The sequence below is a fragment of the Neolamprologus multifasciatus genome, chromosome 12 (assembly GCF_963576455.1).
Source record: "Neolamprologus multifasciatus chromosome 12, fNeoMul1.2, whole genome shotgun sequence".
NCBI lineage: Eukaryota > Metazoa > Chordata > Actinopteri > Cichliformes > Cichlidae > Neolamprologus > Neolamprologus multifasciatus.
In genome coordinates, this window is record NC_140450.1 from 11,578,536 (window position 1) to 11,603,932 (window position 25,397).

The 25,397-nt window shown below is 38.7% G+C and overlaps 1 protein-coding gene across 8 annotated transcripts in view; it reads right to left on the bottom strand.

The window, feature by feature from the left end:
• slc23a2 (solute carrier family 23 member 2) overlaps positions 1-25,397 on the bottom strand; it is a 42,406-nt gene that overhangs the window by 5,751 nt on the left and 11,258 nt on the right. For 3 of the 8 annotated variants that reach the window (XM_085179088.1, XM_085179080.1, XM_085179081.1), the window contains exons 2-15: positions 19,214-19,262; positions 16,372-16,586; positions 11,750-11,848; positions 10,255-10,371; positions 9,128-9,285; positions 4,322-4,410; positions 4,111-4,178; positions 3,120-3,301; positions 2,055-2,175; positions 1,215-1,371; positions 930-1,077; positions 705-810; positions 316-583; positions 7-102 (exon numbers count right to left, since the gene is read on the bottom strand). In XM_085179088.1, the coding sequence (XP_085035214.1) occupies positions 7-102; positions 316-583; positions 705-810; positions 930-1,077; positions 1,215-1,371; positions 2,055-2,175; positions 3,120-3,301; positions 4,111-4,178; positions 4,322-4,410; positions 9,128-9,285; positions 10,255-10,371; positions 11,750-11,848; positions 16,372-16,586; positions 19,214-19,262 (1,873 nt within the window). The remainder of the gene's footprint in view (positions 1-6; positions 103-315; positions 584-704; positions 811-929; positions 1,078-1,214; positions 1,372-2,054; positions 2,176-3,119; positions 3,302-4,110; positions 4,179-4,321; positions 4,411-9,127; positions 9,286-10,254; positions 10,372-11,749; positions 11,849-16,371; positions 16,587-19,213; positions 19,263-25,397) is intronic. The other 5 variants (XM_085179083.1, XM_085179084.1, XM_085179085.1 and 2 more) reach the window with 3 other exon arrangements.

Below are 25,397 nucleotides of genomic sequence, written 5' to 3' on the forward strand. Positions count from 1 at the left end.
CCTTACCAGGGATGGTATTGTCCAAAATGAATGCGACAGACCCTCCGACGAACATTGCAGTGGTGAGGAGCACATTTAGCACTTGGTCAATTTCAACAATGCCTGAGAAAGACAGAAGTTGTGAATGTAGTACAATTTGTTTTTGAAGTTACAGCACTGACACAAAGTTAAACAGATCTAATCTCTGGACTGGAGAAGTCACTGAACTTCTGATTGACAAACAACTACTTCCTGACCCACAGCACTCTCCTACTGTTACTGGTGCTCCTTGTAAAAGTGAAAATGAGTGACTGAATTTCCCTTCCGTGCACTCACCGGTGACCAGTGGGTTCTGTTTGAGGTAGTTCGGCAGCATCAGGCCAAAGAAGATGGAGAAGCCCAAGACGAAGAGGTTCCTGGAGGAGTTGAGGTCGACAAACTGCAGGTTGGACAGTCCCACTGCTGTAATCATACCAAACAGGGTGCAGAACAGCGCTCCCAGGACTGGGTCAGGCAGAGAGGCGAAGAGGGCACTGAATTTACCCACGAGCCCCAGCAGCAGCATCATGGCAGCTCCATATTGGATTACACGCCTGCTGCCCACCTGGAGAACCAATTAAGACTTTTAAAACACCTTTTTAAATAAAGAGCACGTAACATGAACACAGAAAAAGTAAATAAAGAATAAACCCCCCCCCCCCCCCCCAAAACATATAGTGTGTTACCTTGGTGATTCCCAGGACGCCTATATTTGGGCTGGAGGAAGTAGAGCCATTTCCTGTCCCGAAAAGACCATCCAGCACACAGGAAACTCCTTCTATAAATATTCCCCTGCAGAGGCAAAAAAACATCATAATTATAGTTCGGACCAGACAGTAAACTGCCTGAGCTGTTTGTGACGAACTACTGAAGTATGAGAGCGAATAAGGAGGTGGAAAAACAAAGGTTACCGGTTGATGGCGTGGATGGGAGGCGGAGGAGCACACGACAGCCGAGCGCAGGCGTAGTAATCTCCAATTGACTCGATGATACTGGCCACCACAGCGCTCATCATACCGATCACACCTGCAGCCGTCACCGTGGGAACGCCCCACTGGACTGTAGAGGTAAAACATGCTGGTATTTTTATCCATCATCATGCTTAATGCCAACTTTAAACTTTCATATTATATTTCTATAGTCAGTCTACAGCATATATACAATTTGTAGACCTTCCTCTTCATTAACACACTCACAGGGGTAGGGGATTTTGAACCATGGTGCTACTAAGAGGATCCCTTGACGTGCATCTGTGCGGGCGTAGAAACCGTATTTGTCCTTATCTGGTGGGAAAACGTCGGTCACAGTGAAAATGAAACATAACAGCCACGACACGAGAATGGCCATTATGATCTGCATGAAAGAGAAAAGAAAAAGCTTATCAGACTTTTACATAACATTAAAAACATGAAAAAAAACAACAACACCCTTTACCCTTTTTGTATATGTTTTTATTACTTCTCTCCAGCTATCTGTTTATATGCAGAGTATGTAAAAGAAATCATGACCTTTTGGGGTGTATGCATCAGTTTATTAAATTAAATTTGCCTTGGTTATAACTTAGACCCGTTTATCCTAGAAGCTAATAAACTAATACATCAGGAGGTGAGTGTTTGGATCTTCTTTGGATACAGCTTTCTTCACATCATGCTGTCTGACTTCACATGTGGACTAAACCATTCTACACATTTGGACTAGGAAAAAAAAATTCATTTAATAATTAGTTTAAAAGCATTGCAGCATAAGACCTGAGGCCAATAAAAAGACATAAAAGTAATTTGAGATCGTTTCATGAAAAAGGTATAAATTAAATTAAGAGCAGCAAATAAATAATTTAATGGTGTTTTTAATCACTTCACCAGCAGGGGGAAGAAAGACTGATTTACACAGTGCTCAGACACCACCTGGGTAGAAAGACATTTGCTCTGCTGAATAATTTGTGACTTACAAGAGAGAAAAATATTAATAATTGGAATGAAAGCAAAAAGTCTAGACACTGTTTGTATACAGGCACTTACAGCATGTTGTGTACTTACAGGAAACATTTTGAAGACCTGGAGCCTATAGGATGTCCAGCCCTTCTTGGCTTTGTAGATGGGCAGAGGAAAGTGAACATTTCTGGCATACTGAGAGAAGAGCAGCACCAAGAAGATAGTCCTGCAGAGAGAACCAATCCTAAGTTTAGTGGTGACATGTTATACCGCATATTCTCTGCATGACAACCAATTCTGCAAACATATTCCTTTAAGTCCTGCCTATGTCTGACAAGGACTCCAGAGGCTTAAGAGCCAAACAATTATCCTAACGGCCCAAGAAATTAGTTGCAATTACAGCCACAATACCTCAATCCCTGTGGGCAAGAGAAGAGGCCCTCGAGCTACAGTGTAAACAGCTATGACACAGCAGAAGCTGATGTCACACCACCTGAACGTCACATTATGAAGTGCATCATCCTTCATGAGTCAGCCCTCTGTAGCTTCACAGCCCACCTGATCCAGGGTTAGGTGCTTTCTAGATTAAGTTTTAGTGTGGTCATCTTAGCCACTCAGGTCTGGCTTTAACTAGAGAAGACCCACCCACCTGCTGTTTCAACCTTCTGTCTGTGAGGGGCAGCCAATCAGCAGAAAGCTGTCTTAAAGGGAGAGACGCTAGGACAGAAGGGCTGAACCAAAGTTGAGTATGAGATAAATAGGGATATTTTATTTAAACTGTAAATCATGCAACGCTTCTATAGTAGAGTATAGGAATATAATTTATATGGACCTGGAAAGCACCACAATGTTACACCACAGCTGTCATCAAAAAAAAAGAAGAAAAAAAAAGAAAGTTAAATGTACCTCTAAATGTATCATGACATACACATTTAAAAGGAAAACTATGTTGTTTCCACAACTGAAAACAAAGAAGTGAAATTTAAAAAAAAACTTGCTAAGTAACTCAAAATTTAGAATCATCTCAACTCAGACATACCTTGAACTTTTGAGATACTAACCCGAAATTTTGACTTACCGATGGCATGTTTTCCCATAGACAAACAGACTCTAGATAGTTTCTTTTTAAAGACACTGTTATTGAGGACACATTGGCGTGTCCATACTTACAGCATAGCAATGCCCCAGTGTTTTCCAGCCCTCTCCCCTGCAGCCTGGAAACCAGACAAGCCGATGAGGGCCACGGTGGGAGTGATGGTCAGAGGTCCGATGTATTTCAGGAGCATCCCGGGGAGACCCAGCATGCCGATGCACACCTCAACCATGGATGACACAATGATGGCACCTTGGATCTGTCAAAACAAAAATAAATAATAAATAAATACATTTCTGTTCTGCAGAAATATGAGAGCTGACATATATGTATATACATACACACACGTATATGTGTGTATATATACATACATACCTACTTACCTATCAAGATTCATGCAAAATTAACATTTTCATAAATCAAAACACAAAGTAAGGTTTTATACGTGAGGCTATTGTGAGACTGCTCACTGTCAGTTTGCTTAGTATTAACTAGGTCTGTTTACACTGTACTTGCACATATCAGTACTTAAGCATTAAATAAAAACCCTCAAATTTATGAATTAAAAGCAAACACTGTGTGATTGTATAGCACAAGGTAACAGAATTGGCAGCACTGACAGCGATAATCCTGTTTGCCTGGTCTTTTTGTTCTCCTCTGTCACATTTTATTAAACGTCTGTTCCTTCATTCAACAATCTGATTCAGTCTGATTGAGTTTCGCCTCATTCACGTGTCACATAACAAACAATTACTCAACCGGCTTACGCAAATGCAAAAGGTTAACACAAATTAAGAGCATGTGTCACAGAAACCCAAACCCTGCAGACATATAGAAAACAGTAATGTCTCTATTTTAGCAGCATATATACAATGTTCACCTTTTTAAACATCAGCTTAACAGACATACTTTTCAAATGTAGTTGTTCAAAAATGTGTTATTTAAGTGCAGCTCAACAACATTTAGAAAAAACCTGCAGTAAAGTCAGTCACCCCTTCCCACAAAGATGTGGTTTGGAACAGTGTGAGTGAATGTATGTGTGAGCGTGTGCATGTTTCTTTGCCTTACCTCTCGTATCCTGGGCTGCCAGATGTGCTCTGTGTGGAGGAGCTCTGTACCGTTTAATGCTGGAATATCTGCTTGTGGAAAAAGACGAGGAGATGAGCAATCAGAAACCAACAAATCACAGATCCTTGCAAAGCTTTCCCACTGAAAGCCAGACAGACCATTCAGATATAATATATTGTAAAGTAAAGATAGATGACAGTCCTCTCTTCACCTGTGTTGTTGCACTTCCATTTGTCCAGTGACAGGATGGCTCTGGCTGGTGCGAGAAAGGCGAAAGCACTGGCCTGAAACAAAGGAAGCCTGAAAAACATGAAAAGCTCACTTTAGATATTAAACACTAAACCAACTAAGCCATCTCTTTAAGAAATAAGAGAACCATTTCTGGTTAGTTTTGATGTACTGAACAAAAACATGACCTTTTTCAAAATGTATTTATTGACAGTTCACAATTTAAAAACAGGGTTATTCAGCCTCAATTCATAATTTAATTGGAGCCAAACCCTGCTCGTCTAGGGTGAGATACCCCATCTAGCTGAGGTGCTGTGAAACACTTTCACTAGCTGCATAAAATGTTTTGACAAGGGTCAAAAACAGACTTCACATAAGCTGAATTTCATCAAAGTTGTAGAAATAGTTCAGGAAGTGTGGCTGTTTAAAAATTAGTCACATTTGGGACATTTTTGCCAAACTTCAGGGGGTCACAAGGTATTTTAGTCATATCTGGTTTCAATTAAGAACTTCTGATCTGTAACCCTAGCAGTACAATCATTAAAAACTAGACTAGACCAAGTATCATTTTTAGTTTCAGTGAGCCAAAATTAGATGAGTGTTCACAAGAACTCCCCCACATGCTGCTCCACCTGACCTTGATTTCCATTTTTTAAAAACATCACTGACAGTATTGCATGAGAATACACCTGGACAGTTAAAAAGAGGAGAGGTAGTGGGAAGGAAAAAGGAAATGTTTCTTAAGAGGAAGTGAGATTTCATAAGCGCTAATTATGAATTGGCAGCACATCTGTTTGTTTCGACTAAAAGTCAGTGTTTTATGTACAGCTGCTTCTTGTCAGTGCAAATATACAAATCAATGTTTATTATATTGCTGTAGTGTTTTCTTTGCATTTCATTTTTAAAATCTGTTTCTTCATGTAGGCTTCATGTGTGCTTCAATGTGTAACTGTAAAACAAATCACTAAACATTTCTGTGTATACAAGTCTCATGTTTGCAGGTAGCAGCTGTGCACACAAGCAGGACACTTTGGGTAAAAAGAGACACTTTCACCTTTCCTGGAAAAGCATTATGCCCTTTTTGATTGACCTCACTTGGCACGATGACTCAGAAACCTTTACTGCATATCACCCCCACCCACTTTCCACCTCTTTACAGCTCTGCACGTGTTCTTCTGCGTCATTCCTCAGTACACATCTCCAAACCTTTTCTTCCCCCCCGTCCTGCATTCAGTCTATCACTGTGGATACGATCGCGTCAGTCACTTGATAGCTGAAGAAATCTGAGCAGGGATGAATGTGTCTGTAACCAGGCTTGTTAACAGGTTTGAACGTGCAGTTAGAGAAATAGTCAGGTGAAGAAATATTTAAATTTTGAGCACCAACATTCTAATGAACAGAGAGAGGCCCAGAGGACTGATGGGCTGGGATATGCATAAATAATCTAGCAACATAAAATATGTTGCTAGAATAACAGTTTTTGTTCATGCTGATCTGCCTTTTTCTTCATTTCCTCTTTTTTTTCTTCATTGTTAGGGAGTTATCTGGTACATTATAAACAGTCCAGATGTGATGGAGTATGACTATTACAGATACACATTGCTGTCTCTCCCTCCCTTAGTGGTTTCCATTCAGTGACATTTCTCTGGAGAAACTAATCCACTGAGAGATGGACAGATAAGCACCGTCTGTGACATCAGGGCAGCACTGCGAGAGGGGAAGCTGCTGGTATGGCAACAATGACGGGCTTAACAAAAAAAAAGAAAAGAAAAAAAAAAGACCAGACTGTGTTTCAGTCTCCCCCCTCCCCATCTTTTCTATGAAAAAGCAAAAACTGAGCATGTGATTTATGTTTTAGATGTTTTTGAGCACTCTACTACACAATCAGTAAACGTATACAATCTACATATTTAATGATCCTTTTTCTGGCATTTATAGCATCATGTAAGACTGGAGATAAAGTTTATATTTTGATAGAAACTCATCAGTTCACAGGAAAAAAAAAATTGCAAGTACAGAATTTACTTTTTAAACGTTTTAGTTTAAAAAGTAAATTCTGTACTTGCAAAATTTTTTTTTTTCCTAATCAGCAACCAAAAAAAACAAAAACAACAAAACAAAAATCTGTCCTTTTCTGCTGATATCAAAAGCTGATATTAACCTCAGCCTGATGCTGAGACATTACATTTGTGGCTGATAATTGGCACAGACACTGAAAGATGTAGATATTTACCAGGCAACCAGATTTTAGTGGGATGCATTATGGGAAAAGTGGGATGAAGCACTGTTGTGGTCCTAAAACACAGAATATTTTCACTACATTGTTAGACTATGTCTTCAGACGTTGGAGACCACTAACCCTTGCAGATCTGTCAGTTTTGTAGTCTCCAGATCTGTTCTGTCACAGAAACATATCAACATCTAAATGGAAATGAGGACTAAACTCAAATGTTAAAATGCAAGTTGTATAGAGTGTCTGAAATAGTTTGCCACATTGTCCAACAGGGGGCAGCTTCTTCACTTTCTGCTTGACCCATTATATGTCCACATGAACTGTCTGTAAAATAAGTTGTGGAAAAAAAGGACAAGACAATGGGCTAATAAAATTACCAATAAACGTAAGGCTGTTTGCTCAGCTTGCACAAATCAGTGATAATTCAGGACTCAATCACTTTCTGAAAATATGACAGCCCCAATTAATTTTTCATGTATTACAGTTAATAGTGGAGGAACTGGCCAAGTGTATCAGCTGTAGTTGCTATTAATTTATTAGTTGTTAAAAAGGGTTTCATCAGAGGGTTTTAATTTACTTGGGGTTGTGCTGTTGTCCAGTGACTCCATCCCTAAAAACTATTTTTTTTAAATGAAAGTACAGACCCAGAAGAGGAGGACAACAGTTAAATAGTTAAATTTGTGATTGACATGACATTGACCAGTCAGCTGAAAGGAAGAAAAATAGGGTCAAAATCCGTACTTGGAACTTGAGTGCAGAGTTGCACACGTATTTTTTGGCCAAGTCCACACACAAAACGTTTTTACGCACACACAAATTCTTTTTACACATACAAATCCTGATTTACAAGTACAAAATATTTATGACCACAATTTGAGCCTATAGAAGTGCACTGAGATCCGATGACTCCAGAGGCTATTTCAGTCAAGTAAACTCACTGTTGCTTTCAAAACAAACAGCCTGAGATCATACGAACTTCGTGACAAGGTGCATTAGCCGGACAAAAACAGCCACTAGAAGATGGTTATTGTGAATAGGATAACAACAGGGTCAACAACAACACTGAGGTAAGCTGTGGTGCTAAATGATCTTCACCTGGACTTGAGAGGCTCAAAGTAAGCTATAAAAAGGGTCCACACACCATCGCATCACCAGCAGCAGCCTAATTTGTTGACAGCTCATAGGTTAGATTCATGTTTTCATGTTCACGCCAGAGTGTGAGCTTATGCGAGTGTAGCAGGCATAAATTTTCCTAATCATCCTTTGTGTATCGCTTCTAGAGTAGCCTTCTACTGCTACAGCACATCAAGGATTGATGTGTTGATGCTCACATGCCTACCTTAGTTCTAACAAGTAACCTGAGACTTTCTCTCAGCTCAAACCTTTCTGGAAATTTGTGCTTTGTGTGTGTGTACGTGTGTAAAACCCCAGTAAATGGGCAGTTTCTGAAATACCCAAACTGCCACTGAAGTCACGCAGCTGGGTGGAATGTTATCAGTTCCTCATTGTGTTTGGATGACTAACTGCATCCTTAATGTGATTGTCTGATTAGAGATTTACAGGTGACCACGTGTAATGTGTTGCGTGTATATCTTTTTCTACAAGGTGCTAATTTTTAAGCCACCATTTGTCTGTTAATAAAAGATAAGGAGGAGGCAGGATAACTTTCACACACTTTTTCCTTTCCATCAAAGTATCAGTAAAAGTCATTGAGTCAGTGTTAAAATGAACAGCCAGTGTGCGCGTCTGTCTGGGTTTATATGAGTGAGGTGATTTGGCCGGTGTTGCTGCTGCTGCGCAGCATGAAAACGAGACCAAGACTCTTCCACAACAAGATTGAAAGATTAGGTTTAATAATAAAAAAAAGGAAAGAAAGAAAACGAGCCAGGGTTCTCTCGCGCAACTGCTCCTTCTTTATGAAAGAAAAACAGCACCTCTTGCCATCATAACTCAACTTTCATTAAAACACAGACCCCAGAGATGTGATAATATCCATGACAACAGATAACATTTTATACCAGTCATTATTTTCTGGCAAGTGATAGGAGTGATATAACCTTAAGAGTTGAATAAGGGTGAATCACCGATTACAAAACATACCTCACATTAAGCATGTCTGATTTTATGTTCGTCGTAAATAACAAACAAAAGTAGAAAGTGCAGAAATAGTGCAGAGGGACCGTTACCAAATGAAGAGTTAAATTCTTTGTATTTCCAGAAAAACAAGTATGAAGACAAAACTCAATACATTCTTGAAAAAGTGGGTCAAAGCGAATCATTCCACACATCTAAACTGGTAAACAGGCCATCCCTCCTGGAAAAGTCACTACTGACCAGGACATGTCCGTGGTTAATCAGTTATTGCTAGAAACTACACGTAAAAGATAAATAAAGCTTGCATGTAGTAGTGCTTATCTATGTGGATGCAAATTGGACTAATCTGCAGCTCTAAATTAAAAAGATGTAATTCATTTACTCAGTTCACGTAACGCCTAAACACACTCACAGTTACTCAGGAATGAGAGACAGCAGGTGAAGAGAGGTGTGTGTGCATACCTGCAGCCCAGTGTGGTCTGTAGCAGGGTAGTGATCCCCACACAGAAGAAGATGGTCCCTATGAGCTGACTGGTTGCCCACTGATCAAAGCCGACGCACATCGCCTCAGAGAGGAGGAACGGCACTGCGATGGTTCCACTGAAACATGTCAAGTAGTGCTGGAAAGACAAGATGGCAGAAGGTCATTCCTGTTTTTTTTCACCATCTACTGTAGAAATTTAGTCCACCCCCTTCCCAAAAAGCCCCCCGATAACAAAGCACAAATGTTTAGTTTTATAATTTGGATCCTCACCATCACTCCTTTAGGCTCATAAGTGGAAAATGGAATGGGAAATATAATGGGAAGTCTTTGACCCTCAAATGAAACTATCTGCATTGTTTATATGGTTACCATATTCCCAGAACAGATTAGTCTATTTCCCCATTTATAATCAGGGTACCAGTCATCCAGTTCTCTACTACGGGAGTGGACAATCCAGTTCCGCTCCCACTTTGCTCCACCTGGAAATTCCCAAATCTAAAGAAAAGCTTGTTTAGCCTGTTTACCTGTGCAAACCACAAAGAAGTCTCAGGTGAACTGAACAGTTAATTTAATTTAATATTAGCATTTATGCATCAGCTAACCATTCTTAACAGGCAGATTATTAAACTGATTTATATTCTGGGCACAGTTGGATTAAGAGGACAGAAGAAAAAAAAAAAAAAAAAATAGACGTCACTGACATGAAACATAGCTTAAAAAGCATCTGCCACACCTGTATCATAGAGTGTGTATTTGACATTCTCAGTCCATATTAACCTCCTGAGACCCAAACTCTTCCACGGCATGCATTTTTAATTTCTCTTTGATAGTTGGGCTGATTGAGTCCTCATGAATGTAAAAACAAAGAATTACCAGATATATTTTTTTCTACTTAATTTTTGTTTCTAAGAAAAATGAGAGCCACATATGAGGATATTCGTTTAAAATTCCGATAAAACAGTAGCAGTATAATGTCCTCGTAAGTGGATATCAGGCCCCTGTACAGCAAAATTGAGTACTTTGGTCTAAATAACCCAAAATGTGATGTTCACATATGTGGACGCAGGGTCCTAGGAGGTTAAAACAATTTAATGTGTAGGTTTACCTGTAATCCCAAGAGCACACAGAGATACCAGGGTGGGGTGTCTTCAATGGTGTAGATCATATCCGACCTCCTTGCATCAATACTGTCTGTACTGTCCAATGTCTCAGACATTGAGCTCTACACACATAATGAAACAAACAGTATTATTATCATTGTAATCCACACTTTCCTTTGCATCAGTGCATGTACTTTACATAGGATGTACAGGAAAATAGCTGCCACATGTTGTGTTAGTGCAAGAGACAAACGTGTCAGAGCAGATTTGAGGAGAGCACTGTTAAATGTCTCAGACAGAGCTCTACACAGACAATGAAACGCAAAGAAACTGTATCCTGTTAATCTACACTTCTCTTTACATGTATGCTATATGACATGTACTGGAAAATAATTGCTACATGTTACGTCAGTGGAACATGTCTGAGCTGATCTGTGGAATTTTATGAATGGAAAAATACCAGAGGTGGTAAATTTCCCCCTTACAGAAAAGTGCAGTGTCATGGTGACATTGAGAGCAGAGAACCACAGAGGAAGCTAAGGAGTCATTCTGATGAGTTGGTCTTTTCTACTAAATATCTCATCAGCATCTTTCTGTACTACAATGAGGTTAAAGTTTTTATGTAAAAAATAAATAAACCAGGAAAACAGAACAACAAAATGTAATTTTTCTAACTTCTATTTTGGAGATTAGAATTGAAAACAACAGCATGTTTACAGCAGATGTTTACACTATAAATAGTGAATCACATGAAAGGGTTTTACTTATAATGATATGGCTTTTGTTTTCAGGGAAAACCCATGAATGGATACTTATCATAATTACAGGTTTTAAGCTTCATGATTGCCACTTACTGTTAAAAAATGGAGGTCAGAGCTCACATTGGCTTGTTTTTATAAACAATGTAAGACATGGTTATACATTCCCTGATCTACATCCTGTAGCTAGGCCATCAGTGTAAATTCAGCCTTTTATGGGAAGAACATTTTAGAGAAATAAAGACTTCTTTAAGATTTGCATACCCCTTTTCAATAACATTTAAGGTCAGCATTTTTAGAATAGATACAAACTCTGCTTACTTATTTTTGTTGTCTCAAAACAAAAGGTGAAAAGCATCTATTAAAACTTACTGGATGTGATTTTTAAAGAAACAAAGCAAACTTTGCTACACATCACAGAGACATCACTAGGTCTTCAGACCAGTGGAGCATTGAGGGCTGTTTGCTTTATTATTAAATCAGTCTCTGATAACAATCTCAAGTATGTAGGCGAAAGACGAGTTGGGAAAAAAAGGAAACCACTGAAATTGTTTTGCTGAGCATGGCTAACAAAAAAACAAACAAACAAACAAAAAACCACAGAGTCAACAAAAGCACTTTATGAGTAAGCTTTTTGAGTCATTGTGCCAAAATAGTGACTTGGCTCTTTCAAAACAATCCTTTAAGATGACTATAAAAACTCATGAGGAATTCACTTTGACGGTTTTCACTCCTAAGTTACCTTTTCGCCTCCTTGATTATCTTTAGTGTAGATGGCCATCAGCTCTGTGTTCTCAGTGTCCTGGTCACCACTGGCACCGCTGACTCCATTTACCACCACCTAAACAAAAACAAAGAGTTTCACATCAACATTTTACTATCCCAATTTGCCAGAGCATGCAGGAAAAAACAAAAAACAAAAAACCAAACAGTTTCTCAAAAGCAGGTTTGGCACAATGCTCATACCTTTTGCTTTCAATGTAGGTTTTGTCAGCGTGCCAACATGCAAGCTGAAGCAATGTCAATATTTGTGTGTGCGCCAGTCTATGTTACGCAGTGTGGAAGACCGGATGCACTTATGTCCCATGGACATGGACATGTGCTTCCTACAGTATGCAAACTTTTAACCATTCAAACAAATTTCAATAATTGAATATGCATTTGAGGTTTATGTACGAGAGTGCGGCCTTGCTGCATTTGTCACAGCATTTAGGTTAAGAACAATCAGCAACGAGGAGGAGAGAAAGCAGTAGTTTGCATAGTCAGGAGTGTATGCAAATGTGCCCACCAAACCCAGAGTTTTTACTCTACAGTCCACACATGCAAACATATGGCATGCATAGGCCTCCAGATTAAACTCTGAGCGGTGAAGTGGATATTGAAGGTTATCAGGGAAACATGTCAGATCACCAGAACAATTAAATGCACACAAAAGGTCAGGCTCATGTTTTATTTCCCTTTTTGTTCCACTGAACAGCTTCAGTAAATGTCTCCAGAGAAAATTCTTTTAAAGAGGGAACAAAGCTTATCTAAGTTTCTAACAGGAAACCAGCTGGCTCCGTGGTCACCCTCAAAGCTCTATGGGAGGATTTATCGTAGTTTATACCTTGCTTAACCTGTGTCACCTGATTATTTAAACATTTAAGGGTATTCTCTAGGGATGCACCGATACCGATATCGGGTATCGGGGCCGATACTGTAAAATGTGCGTGTACTCATACTTGTAAAAGTTAACCGATACCATGAACCGATACTAGCTTATTTCATAAATCAGAGGGTGGCTTGTCATTTTTGTTGTAGTTTTTTAGATTGGCCACTAGGGGGACATCCCCTAGAGACAGTGCCAATAGTTCAGTGATATTCTGTTAAATTACAATGTGGAGACTCTGCAATAATTTAACAGAAGTGCTTATTTTTCACTTGAAATTTTTTTGTGGTCATTTTTATTTAGTGTGTGTGTGTGTGTGTGTGTGGTAGAAGTATTGGTTTTTGTACTCTGTATCGGCAAGTACTCGGATCCAAGTATTGGTATCGTATCGGTTTGAAAAAATTGGTATCGTTGCATCCCTAGTATTCTCCAAAAGTTGATTCTGTTCATCTGGACCTAGCGTTTTCTGGGAGAAACGTTTCGTCACTCATCCAAGTGACTTCTTCAGTCTCAGCTGACTGCAGTTTTCCCCAATCTTATAAACAGGGAAGAACGCTGGTTTGAGCGTGGAGTCAAGGAGGCCATTTACGTGAAAAGGGAAAGACCATCTCTGAATCGAGGAGGGGGTCTAAGGGTACATCTTTCGCCATCTTACAATGCTGTGATTGCAGCCATTCCCCAACTCTCTGTGAATGGTACTCATGGCCATTGATCAGTGGTCTTTGATCAGTGGGTTTTGGTCAGTGGTTGTTGATCAATGGTCATGAGAATTTGCATAATTATGATTAAGGAACTGACCTCACAGCCCATTGTTCCTTCAGTGGGCTGGTTTCAGTCATTATGCAAATTTACTGTTTATAAGATTGGGGAAAACTGCAGTCAGCTGAGACTGAAGAAGTCACTTGGATGAGTGACGAAACATTTCTCCCAGAAAACGCTACGTCCAGATGAACAGAATCAACTTTTGGAGATTTATTTTCCTGGATGATTGAGAATGCATCAAGACATTTAAGAGTATTAAGAAGACACATGAAAATTAATTTCATGTTTTTCCCCCTCTTTTAGGACATGAAAGGATTCTCCAGTCTCTCCAGTCTTAAGATGCCTCAAGGGGATCTTGGCCAGTCCCCAGACCTCATGACCTTGACCTTGTCGGGTGGCTGTAGCTCAGGTGGCAGAGCAGGTCAGCCACTAATCAGAAGGTTGGTGGTTTGATCCCAGGCTGCCTCCTGGCTGCATGCCAAATATCCTTGGGCAAGATACTAACCCCATGTTTGCCTACTGGTGGTGGTCAGAGGGCCCGGTGGCGCCAGTGTCTGGCAGCCTCGCCTCTGTCAGTGCGCCCCAGGGCAGCTGTGGCTACAATGTAGCTTGCCATCACCAGTGTGTGAATGGGTGAATGACTGAATGTAGTGTGAAGCGCTTTGGGGTCCTTAGGGACTAGAAAAGCGCTATACAAATGCAGGCCATTTACCATGACCTGATCCCTACCCTGGTCCAAAACCAGATACATGTGGTAACTCTATAATAAATCTTACTAAAAGAAAATCATTTGTAATTTTCACTAATAAAGGTTGGTCATATTTAAGATGAAGCATTAATTAACGGTAGGAGTTCTTTAAGTAGTCTAGAAGAAACGGGGTCTAAAAGACAGTGTATGTGCAAGTATTCATCTCAAGGCAAAAGTTCATACTTCATACTATTCTAAATGCTCTGATTTCGACAGTTTCGTTCTCTTGGCTGTGCAGGATTAGCAACTGCAGATATCTGGAACATGGTTATCTCTGCTGCACAGACCTGACTGAGCACTCCCCTTACAACTCTCCTAATTGTAAGGGGCAGTCAATCAGTTGGCTTAGTGTTAAAGAATCCCAAATGGCTTTTATTAAGGGCTTCAGTAAGATAGAGTGTAAGATAAATAAGAATTATTTTAATCTTTGAATCATGCAACGCAATTCTAGTAGACCAAAAATATAAACTTAAAAAAGGAGCATAGGTTGGGGTTACACTTAATGTCAATTAAAAGCACCTATCTGCTCAAATCATATGTTCCCACCCTCCATGATGGATTCTAACTTTAAAATATGGGAAAGTAATGGCCTTAGAAATATCAAAGACCTTTTTGTAGATGGGATTTTTGCCTCATTCACACAGCTCCTGAAGCAGTTTAATGTTCCTCGGCAACATTTTTTCCGCTATCTACAAATTCGCCACTTTGTAAAGAGTCAATTTCCTTCATTTCCGGAACTACCTGAGGAAACTTCTTTGGATAAAATTATTAATATAAACGTTCATAAGAGAGGGGCGATTAAAGAAATCTATGCTATATTATTAGATCTTCAATCTCCTTCTCTCTCCATCCTTAAAGCACAGTGGGAGAAAGACCTTGGGATGACTATAACAGATGAACTCTGGCAATCTTTTCTCCGGAGGGTACACTCTTCTTCGATATGTGCCAGGCATGGGCTCCTTCAATTCAAGGTCCTACACCGATTACATATCTCCAAGGAAAAGTTAGCCAAGTTCTATCCAGGAGCTGACCCTCTGTGTAACAGATGTAAAGCAGAAACAGGTTCGCTCCTTCATACCTTTTGGACATGCCCTAATCTTCATAACTATTGGGTGTCTATATTTAACACTCTGTCAGAGATGTATAACGTTAAATATGATCCTTCTGCTCTAACGGCTATCTTTGGGGTGATACCTCAAGACATCACTTTGCCAAAATACTATTCGAATTCTATTGCCTTTGCTTCACTTATCGCAAGGCGCCTTATACTTTTAAGATGGAAGCAGGAAGCTCCTCCCACACATGAACAGTGGCTTGCAGAGCTCATGAGGTTTTTACATTTAGAAAAGATGAGATATACACTGGCAGGTTCAACCACCAAATTTCTTAAGGCATGGCAGCCATTCCTGATGTACATGGAAACCTTTAAAATGACCACCTTATCATGACCGGATGCCATATCTCTATATCACTATCATAGTTAACTGTACGCTGAATGTCCCTTATACATTTTATTTTTATATTTGTTTGTTGTTGTTTGTTTGTTTTTTGTCGTTTTGTAGGGGTTTCTTTAGTTAGTTAGTTCGTTTTCCTTCTCTATTTCTGTTATCTTTTGGGGTATTGTAAATACTGAACAGCAAACTACTGTATGTTCAATGTTTTGTTATTAACATGCTGCTGTGACTGAAAATAAAATTTATAAAAAAAAAAAAAAAGGAGCATAATAGCTTCTCCTGTAAGCACAGAACATGGGCAAATCTCCTGCAAGAAGTAAAACATGTATGAAAAAGAATCTCTTAAAACATGCTATGTTTTAATTTAATGGAGCTATAAGAATTAACAAGCATATTTGTGTGGAGGAAATCAGATTTGATAAATGTTTCTGTTATGATTTTGCCCACTGACCTACATAAGGCAGCGGCCTGGTGCCAAGAGGACAAACAGAGGAAACAGATGGAAAAAGTATCGGCTGCAGCATGCACTAAGTGGCCATGAAGTAAGAGGTTCATGTGTGACTGTCTGCTCCAACACATTCCAGGCGAAAAGCAATGCCAAATATGATTGTGTGAGTCAGAAAAGAGTAATGTGAGGAGATGTAGGACAATCCCAACTATGTGCAAACCCCTGTCTTTGTCTTCATTATACAAGCGTGCTTTAGATGTGGCTGTGGTCTCTGTGGGAACATTTTATTTATTGTTGTATGTACCGGAATTGGGTAGAAATTTGCCCCATGTTTGCACTCCTCTTCATATTTTCCTCCTTCACTGCTGCTGTCCATCGATTTGGAGGTGGTGTTCTTCCCCACGCCCATGCTTGTGTCTTCGTCTTCTTTCTCGTTCTCTGTTACTCCTTGGTCTTGCTGTGGTGTGGTTTCAGATGAATCCTTCAGGGTGATTACATCGTCTAGGAGTGCCTCTTCTGCTTAGAAAATGAGACAGATAAGGAGGGATTAATATTTGATTTATTTACCAGGGCAACCTTCCTGTGATAAAATCAGGGCACTGCAGGGGCTGATGGGTCAAAATTTCTGGTGGAATATATTAAATTCTCAGACTTTTTTTTTTATTCTTAGTCTGATTCACAATAATAAAGCAACAGCATAAACACAATTAAATTGAACTGTTCATTAAGGGATCATGAGCCACTGTTCAATACATATTTAACTAGCTAAGATATTGCTTTTTCACTTCAAGATCTGCATTATTGATACCTGGTGTCCTTTGAAGAACCAAGACAAAGTTAAGAAGTTTTGTAAAAGCACAAGAAATAATGATGACATAGTGCTAATTAAGTAAGATCCGCTTATTGGAGCTATATAATCTGTTTACATCCTGATAAGAGAGTTCACAGAAGATTTGGGAAGTGAAAACTATCTAGAGGTCTAGAAATCAGCATGTGCTGCAACACTCTGTAACTGTTCACCTGCAACTTTATGCCACTACTACATTTAGGGATTTTAAAAGTAATTCCAGGTCCAAAGCTACTTTTTAAAAATCCAGAAGATACAAATATTACCCCTTTTGAACTTTGTGGATCTAACAGAAAGTTTATCAGTGTGACTGGTTTTCTGTCTAGTTGACAGAATATTTTTTTCCTGCAATTCACTTTGGGGTTTTTTTTTTGCTTGCTTTTACTTTCATATGTGAAAAGTTAACCAAGTGTTGATTATATAATACCTTAATGTTTTGTTAGTCAAACAAAAACAACCCAAGAAACACTGCTCTAGCCATTATACAGATCATTTTTCACTATATTAAGAAAACAGTCATCTTAATCTGCCTTAATCAAAACAGCCTGCACAGATTGTCAATAACCAGATAACTTGTGAACTAACAAGGGATACATGTCAATCAGTAATCCATGCTGCAAACATGTCTTTGACAAACAAAAAAAAGGCACAAAGAGGAGAGCCCATTAAAAGAAGAATAGTATTTGATAACAACAGGAACAAAGATCACTGTGCGATGATGCAGGAGGCAGAAAGAGAAAGAGTTTTAGCAGGCATGGTGCATAAGACGTACTATTTTTTTTTAAATCAATGTCATTTCTGTTTCGATCTCTTTTTGTTTATGCCTAAACTGGTTTACAAATTTAAACTGTGCTTTTTGTGGTCAACTGACACATCCCTAGAGGATAAAATGCTGCGAGTATTTTACATGTGACCTATCATCCAAAAGCCAGGTGTTCATGTATTCACATGTCCCTGGTGTGGTGCTCTGGCCTGTGTAGAATTTTAATTAATATGCATGAACTGTCTTGTTGTGACAATAACGCACGCAAACATATAGAAATTACATAAATGTCCCAGATGTACACAGATGTAAGCATAGGTTTCCAATGTGATAAACTAGAAACAAACTCCAGATGCATATTTACACGTCTTCATAACTGAGCAAAAATAATAATAGTGACGTTCATTAGGACAGCTGTATTAATGAACACACGGACAAATTCTCATTGAGTGAAAACTGCTGTATACATCTGATAAATACTCGGATAAATGATTGCCAATGCAGGAAGTGAAGAGCTCCACACAGGAAAGAAAATAGACCCACCAGCACTTTTTGTAAGTGTGGTTTATGTCACCAGTTGCCATTTTTGTAGTTTGTTACAGCTTTTTAAACTTTAGTGAAGTGATATTGCATGACTGCAGCTGTATTTGTCACTGTTAAGGAGGATAGACATGCTATAATTACTAGAAACCAAAGGCTTTTTTATGGCTTGGTTGATCCCTCTAACTGCACTTTTAAAGAAACCAGTCCTCGCTGACATCTGTAACAAGCTAAGGTATACGTGTCGCTTAATAAAGAATGTTTGACTAGACCTTTGATCCTTTTCCACGGCCTTTATCCCCACTTTCTACACAAAATATGTGTAATAGACTCTTCAGTACCACTTTGGTCTCAAAAATGATGGCTGGAAAGCAAATTTTCATTGAACTTGTACTTTTTGATCTCATCGCTATCTAGAAGACAGTACTACTGGCATGAGCATCCTGGTGACTGCATTTTGTAGATTTCTAAATGGCTACACTGGGAAAAGAAAACCTCAAATTTTTATTTTGCATATATTAAGATTTTCAAAGACATTTTAAGTACCACGTTATTTTTTTAATGTTAAATCATTTCTGATCACTAGATCTTGACTGGAGTATGAACTAAAACAATTATTTTGATGCATTTCCCGTTTGCTGGTTACTGAATGATCTGAAATTTTAACACGTTTTAACAGCTCTACAGGAGTATCATGGTACGGAAAGATGCAGACACTCATATTGTGATACTGGTCTCAGTTTACTGCAGCCAGATATAGTTTTCCAACCATTTGCTCTACAAAAAACGTAACGTTTAATCTTTAAACTGTTATCAAATGTCAGCAGTTGTCCACGTTGCTTGTGAATCCCGTTTTTGTTGCGGCTCATCGTCTGTGTTGGATTTTGTTGCATTTTTCAGTTTTTGACATTTTCAACCTAAAGCCCTCCCAAAATATCCTCTCCCACCCAGTCATATTCCTGCTTGCAGTGTAAGATGTTGGGATAGTTGTAATACCTAGATGACACATCCCATCACTCCTGCCAAGCTGGGCGGTTGGGAGCATCTGTGTGGAAGGAGCAAGAGAAGGGGAAAGGAGGAGGCAGTATAAGAGAGGACGTGAGGGGAGGGGGGGGGAAAGAAGAGGGGGAGGAAGCACAGAGAGAGACACAAAAGGGTCAAGGATAAGGAGGAGGAGGGAGGTGAGACATAAGTTAATTTGACAGATAGCATTTAATCACAAGCAAGAGTTATTAGTGTGACTGATGTGCCGATTGTAATTCAGACTCAGCTGAAACATGGTTTCAGGAAGGCAGCAAGAGCTGTAGAGTATTGCAAGCCTTCTGGCTCTTCAACAAGTGCATGTCTTAAGCACCTTAAATTGGTCTTATGAGAAAAGTGAGGGCCCAGCTGAACTTTAAAGACACTTTAAGCACACTCATATAATTGCATGTAAAAGCCATCTCAAACTAGTCAGACAAGTTTTAAAGAGTTAGGACTAGATTGTAATTTAAATTGTAGAACAAAAATCTCTATTGCCTCTGCTAAATGACTCAAAAAGATCTAAGTCGTACAGAGACAATAAGGCAAGTAATTCTGTCCAGCACACTTCATTCTGTAAGGATAACTTTATGAAAACTTGAATCTTAATGTCCTGGCTGTTATTCTTATAGGTAATAACTGAAAGACAATATCACCAAATGTGGCAGCACTCCTCATTCTTCTTGCCATGTTGATTTTCATTTCAGAGTCATCAATTTTTAACCAGGGGCTTAGATTTCATTAATGGTGGGGCATTTGTTATTGTGGAGGCCTTCTACTTAAACACTTGAATCACACTTGAAATTATGGATGGATATCAATTTGTTTCTGATACTGAGGCCATTATTAACTCTGCTTATAAGTCTAATTATCTATTAATTATCTTATTCCTGTGAAAACAAAGAAAGGTTTCCATTGTGAATAAAACAGTTTTATACGAGTCTGAGCACAGAATAGAAACACTACAGGGGAGAAATAAAAATAAATAAATCTTACATGTGAGTCAAGTGTTCCCATCAGGAGCTTGAAGTAATTGTTTTGCATCATACAACCATTTGTCACCATTATCAGTTCCTTTTATCACTGCCAATCTTTGAGGCATATGATGATGGATTCGATCATTTGCTTCTTAATTTTTACCTCTACTTTAGGCTGTGACTTAACATGACAGGAAGGCTCAACAATAAACTTCACAAAAGCAATTGATTCAGCTCCTTCAACACTCTTTAACCTGCAGCTCTGCCTTTATTTTTTCTCTTGCTAATTATTACCAAGTTTAAATCTTCACTAGACACTTACACTCAATTATCTATCAACATTTTGTTAGGTAAACCTGTTCAACTGTTTGTTATCAAATATCTAATCCACCAATCACATTACAGCAACTCATTGCATTTAGGCATGTACACATCGTCAAGACGACTTGCTGAAGTTTAAAATGAGCATCACAATGGTGAGTTGCATAAGTGGTTTTGGACGTTGCATGCTTGTTCGTGCCAGACAGGCTGATCTTAATATTTCAGAAACTGACGATCTAATGGGATTTTCCCCACATAATCATACCTAAGGTTTACAGAGATTTTTGAAAAATGGGCTACAATACTCATTGGCTCAAAACAGAACACATGTCTAATGAAGAGTGTTTTTCCTGTATCAGTATCAGCCTTCCAAGGGGAGACTACTCAAGTAAGCATAATCAATAAGGCAGTGATTCTCATATCTGTGCCATTTTTCCTGCCATTTGATAAGCAAAGTGTTCCATTAAATCATTTTACTAAAAGCTACTAGTGATTTTGTTTGGCTCTGTTTAAAATCTGTGGGCAAGACAAATTTCCTCTATGCAAAATATTAGCTCAGTGTTATCACAGAAATCCCTGCCATAACTACAAAAATAAGAAAATCATACTAAACCACTATCCCTTAATATTATCACATGATGAGTTATTAATCTAAGCAATGAATACTACATACAACACAAGAAGTGACGGCACTTAATTAAGCTCAGTGCTGCCTAGCCTATGACTCTCTCAGTGCTGTGAACCATCTCTGAGATGTGGAATAGAATAGAAAGTATCCCAGCAGCCTGTCTGCCGGTGATGATCGGAAATCTGTGTCGTTCCCTCATCCCACCCCCACCACAAAAACATGGGGAACTGGAGCGAGAGAGGAGAGAACTGAAACTGAGTATATGCCATTACACAACAAAATCAAAATCTGCAGTTTTATAATCATGAAATGTCACGTTATGTAAAAGCAAATATAACAGGACAAAACAGGGAAAGTATTCATGTTTGTAAGAGAGACGATATTAGAGAGATGGGAAAGCAGTGAAGAAAGAGTGAGGCAAGAAGGAACAAAGACAACTGTTGTGGTTATTTTAAATCATCCCAAAATACACAAGCTGCTGGACATTTGAAGGATCTATAACCATGGTAACTCGATCTGCAGATCCACTGCAGGCCTGTGCCCTGTTGTTCGTTTCCACACCAGATGTTTGTGTTGGTGCTTTCATCTCCAATTTATGTGACAGCATGCACATGTGTATGAGGACCATCCCCTCCAGATGTTAGTCTGGGGCTCAAAGTCTAGACGACATTATGCCTGCTGCAGGACTGCCTAGTTCAGTTCAGTCTTTAGTTCAGCAGCAAGCACTAAACTAATGCTTAAACTGCTGCTGTTACAACTACAGTTTATAGAAGTAGCAACCCCTTATCAAGGATTCAGTTTGAAACATCAGAAACAGCCAGTTATCCCTTTTTTTTCTTAAAAATACCAACTGAATAAACTTCATAGAAAAGCATGACTTAAGATGTTTAAAAAAAAAAAAAAAAAAAAAAAAACACAGGCAAAGACTGGCAAAGGTTTTCAAATAATTTTCATCCAATTTAAAAAAAATGCATACAGATTTCCAACACAGTCCAGTCAATCTGAGTCAGACTGTGTTGTTGAGTTCACCGCAATCCACTTTCCCCCGGCATAAAAAAAAAAAAAAAAAAAATTAATACAATTTTTTTTAAAAATGTACCAATGTAAACTCTCTAGCTCATTAAAGGAAACGCCTTTTTTTCCCCCCTGTGATCCTATTGCGCAATATCGGCCAGTCTTTTACTTGTCATTGTCATTTCCTTCCGTGAGCACTGGTGGGTTGAAGGACAACGATAGCACTGTACTTCTGTTATTTTTTGTTTATTCTAATCCATGTCTGGGGAGGTGCTAATGAAAACAAGAGTTATAATATCTCCTCAAAGCTGATCGTATTTTCTCCTAATGAAACAATGAAGCCTTCTCTGAAAAACTGTATTAAAAAGAAAAGAAAAGAAAAGAAAAGAAAAACAAGCAATGATCGCATATTCCCATCTGCATTTTGTTGTCAGAGTCTTGTTACTTAACATCTTGTAACTACTTCAGTAGGTTTTGTTTTTAAAATGCATTACATACTGGAGGAAGCTATCAGAATCAGAGAAAACAAAACCACAAGAGGTGCACAGTAGAAAAAATTTCCACAACTGTAAGACAGCCAGCAGACATAATAAGGACTGTAACTGGAAAACTACTATTCATTGCCCAATGGTATTGGGGGAAAAAACAAATGTGAATAAATGGAATTAATAGAATTAAAAGTCCTGTATTTGAGAATGTGGAAGTTAAATTTAAGAAACTTTTTTTTGCTTTAATCTATAAAAATATGATCTATTAAATGTAAATGCTGTTTGTCTGGTTTTGTAATCTTCCCGCAATGTGAAGCGCAAGAACGTCTTTTGTAGTTGTCATGTTATCATGAATCCAAAGTTTCACAATGAAAAATGTACAGCCATGTACGATGCTGCAAAGCTCCACCGTTTCTCAAGCTTAATAAAGAAAAAAAATGTCATTATCATGTCAAACTTAAGCTGCTGTGAAAGTATCTGGTACCAGGGAAAATAAAGCTGCAAAAAATTTTAAAGTGAAGAAAATGAAGTTAAAAGTCTTTCTGACTTGGTAAACGGACTGGTTCTTGTATAGCCCTTTGCTACTCAAGCACCCAGAGCGATTTAATTTTTAGGTCTTTTACACACTTAAAAACTCATCTCTACTCATCAGAACTGGATACTTACAAGTTCCTTCCATTAAAAAAAAAATCTTTTCATGCTTTATTATTTAAAGTTAGTCATGTATATGAAGATAAAGAACAGGGGACTACTTTCATTTGTATATACAACTGTGCCTCACTTATCCAGCGGATTAAATTTAAAATGAACATGCATTTGTATCATTTTATAACACAGTAAAGGAAGTGCGTGTCAACTTGAATAATGCCATCTTAAGTTTACCCGTCTCGTCCACGCTTTGCATATGTATGAGACGCATGGAGCAGAGTGTACAAGAGTGAGTACATGGAGACCGTGAGTCTTTAGATGTCATATGTTGCTACAAATCTAGTTCTTATCAACAGGTCTGACAAGCGGAGCTTAAATGTATGATTGTAGAGGCTCCATTGTAGCTTTATTATTTTGTTAAACAACAAGAGGTTTTATATTGAAGAAGCTATGATGTAGAACCATCTTAGCTACATTTGTGTGGTTTGCCTAAGTTGCCCTGCAATGTTGAAAAGATCATGGCAGATGGTAGTAGTAGGCAAAAGTGTGCAGGAGGAAATAACAATTAAAGTTGGGCAATATGTAAAAATTTTCCAACCGACAACCGTCAGTCCAATAACCGACAATAGTCGATATATTCGCAAATGCGCAGACTTTTTGATGGCCGGAGCAATGTAATCATGCATGGACTGATTTGCGCATTTAGAACACAGAAGAAGTCCAAACAAGGATTAACTAATTGCCAAATTGCACACTGGAGGAGAAGGTGCAGACAGAAATGGACTGTTACCTCAGCAAGGAGGTCGTAGATGGAGAAAATGATACACTGGCTTTGTGGAAAATGCATGAATAACGTTTCCCACTGATGTCACACATGGCACGGAAATATTTGTGTATACCAGCCACAAGCACACCTTCAGAACGCGTCTTTAACACTGCTGGTAATATTGTTAATCACCTCCACACAGTGCTAAAACCTGATAAAGTAAATATGCGCATTTTCCTGTCAAAGAATTTATAAAACTTTGTTTGGAGGGGATATTTTACCTTCTTTTGTTTGTTTCATTATTAATATAGCTACTTTCTGGATAATTCATTCATTCATTCATTCATTCATTCGAGATGCGCCAAATCACACAAAAGACTTAACTTTACGTCTGAGATTTTTTTTTTTTAATGTTCGCTGGAAGAGACATTTTTTTTATTTTTAACTTTTTTGTTGATTGGTCGAGTGTGTAAGATAGCTAAACATAGGCTGAACAGAGGCTACTGCCATTCTTTCTTTAGGTTATGAGTTTGAGTCAATCATAATTTCTTATTTTAACCTAAAATTTTATAAAAAGAAGGATTTAGCTTCCAAGCATTACAGACCAATGCCTGAACACCCAAATAGGTGCCATTTAAAATTCCATGTATAGTACAAATTCTTTTGCTTGAAATGCCTAACCCTTATTGCTACAGTGCATTTCTAAAGCAAAAATGCTCCACCAAAGGTTTGATTACTGGTTTTGTTCACCACATGTTCTAGAGCGTTCACTACTTACAAAATATGCACGCATGTGGTCATGAGGCAATGAGGTGGCAGGCAAAAACTTACATGACAGGGTACACGTGAACAGTTCTGATTTCACTATGAGGGAGGGGGTGAGGACTGCAAAGAGACTGCAAGGACATGTTTACATTGGTTAACTTGCTGCCAGTGGAGCAGATTTTAGTAGACACAGAGATCCCTCAACAGTAGAGTAACAAGGACAACATGGCTGTAAATACTCCAAAACTGATCAACATAAACGGTGCGTCTAAATAAGCAGGTTTGCCTGATGATCAGAGTTTGATGAGTCACAAAATTGGAAAAAAAAAAGACTTAACTGACAACCACAAAAATTAACACATGATTAAAGGTAATTGTTACAAAGTGTTACAAAGGTAATTGTTACAAAGAGGCCATTTCAGGTTTCGTTTGAAACCCGGACCTGTTTGCTGGTTCAGGAAGCGCAGTGAGCTTACCTGTGTGCTTTTATCTCTTGGTGCGACAGGGGAGCAGGGTATTTCATGCTACAGCAGCATGGCTCTTCTGCTGTTAA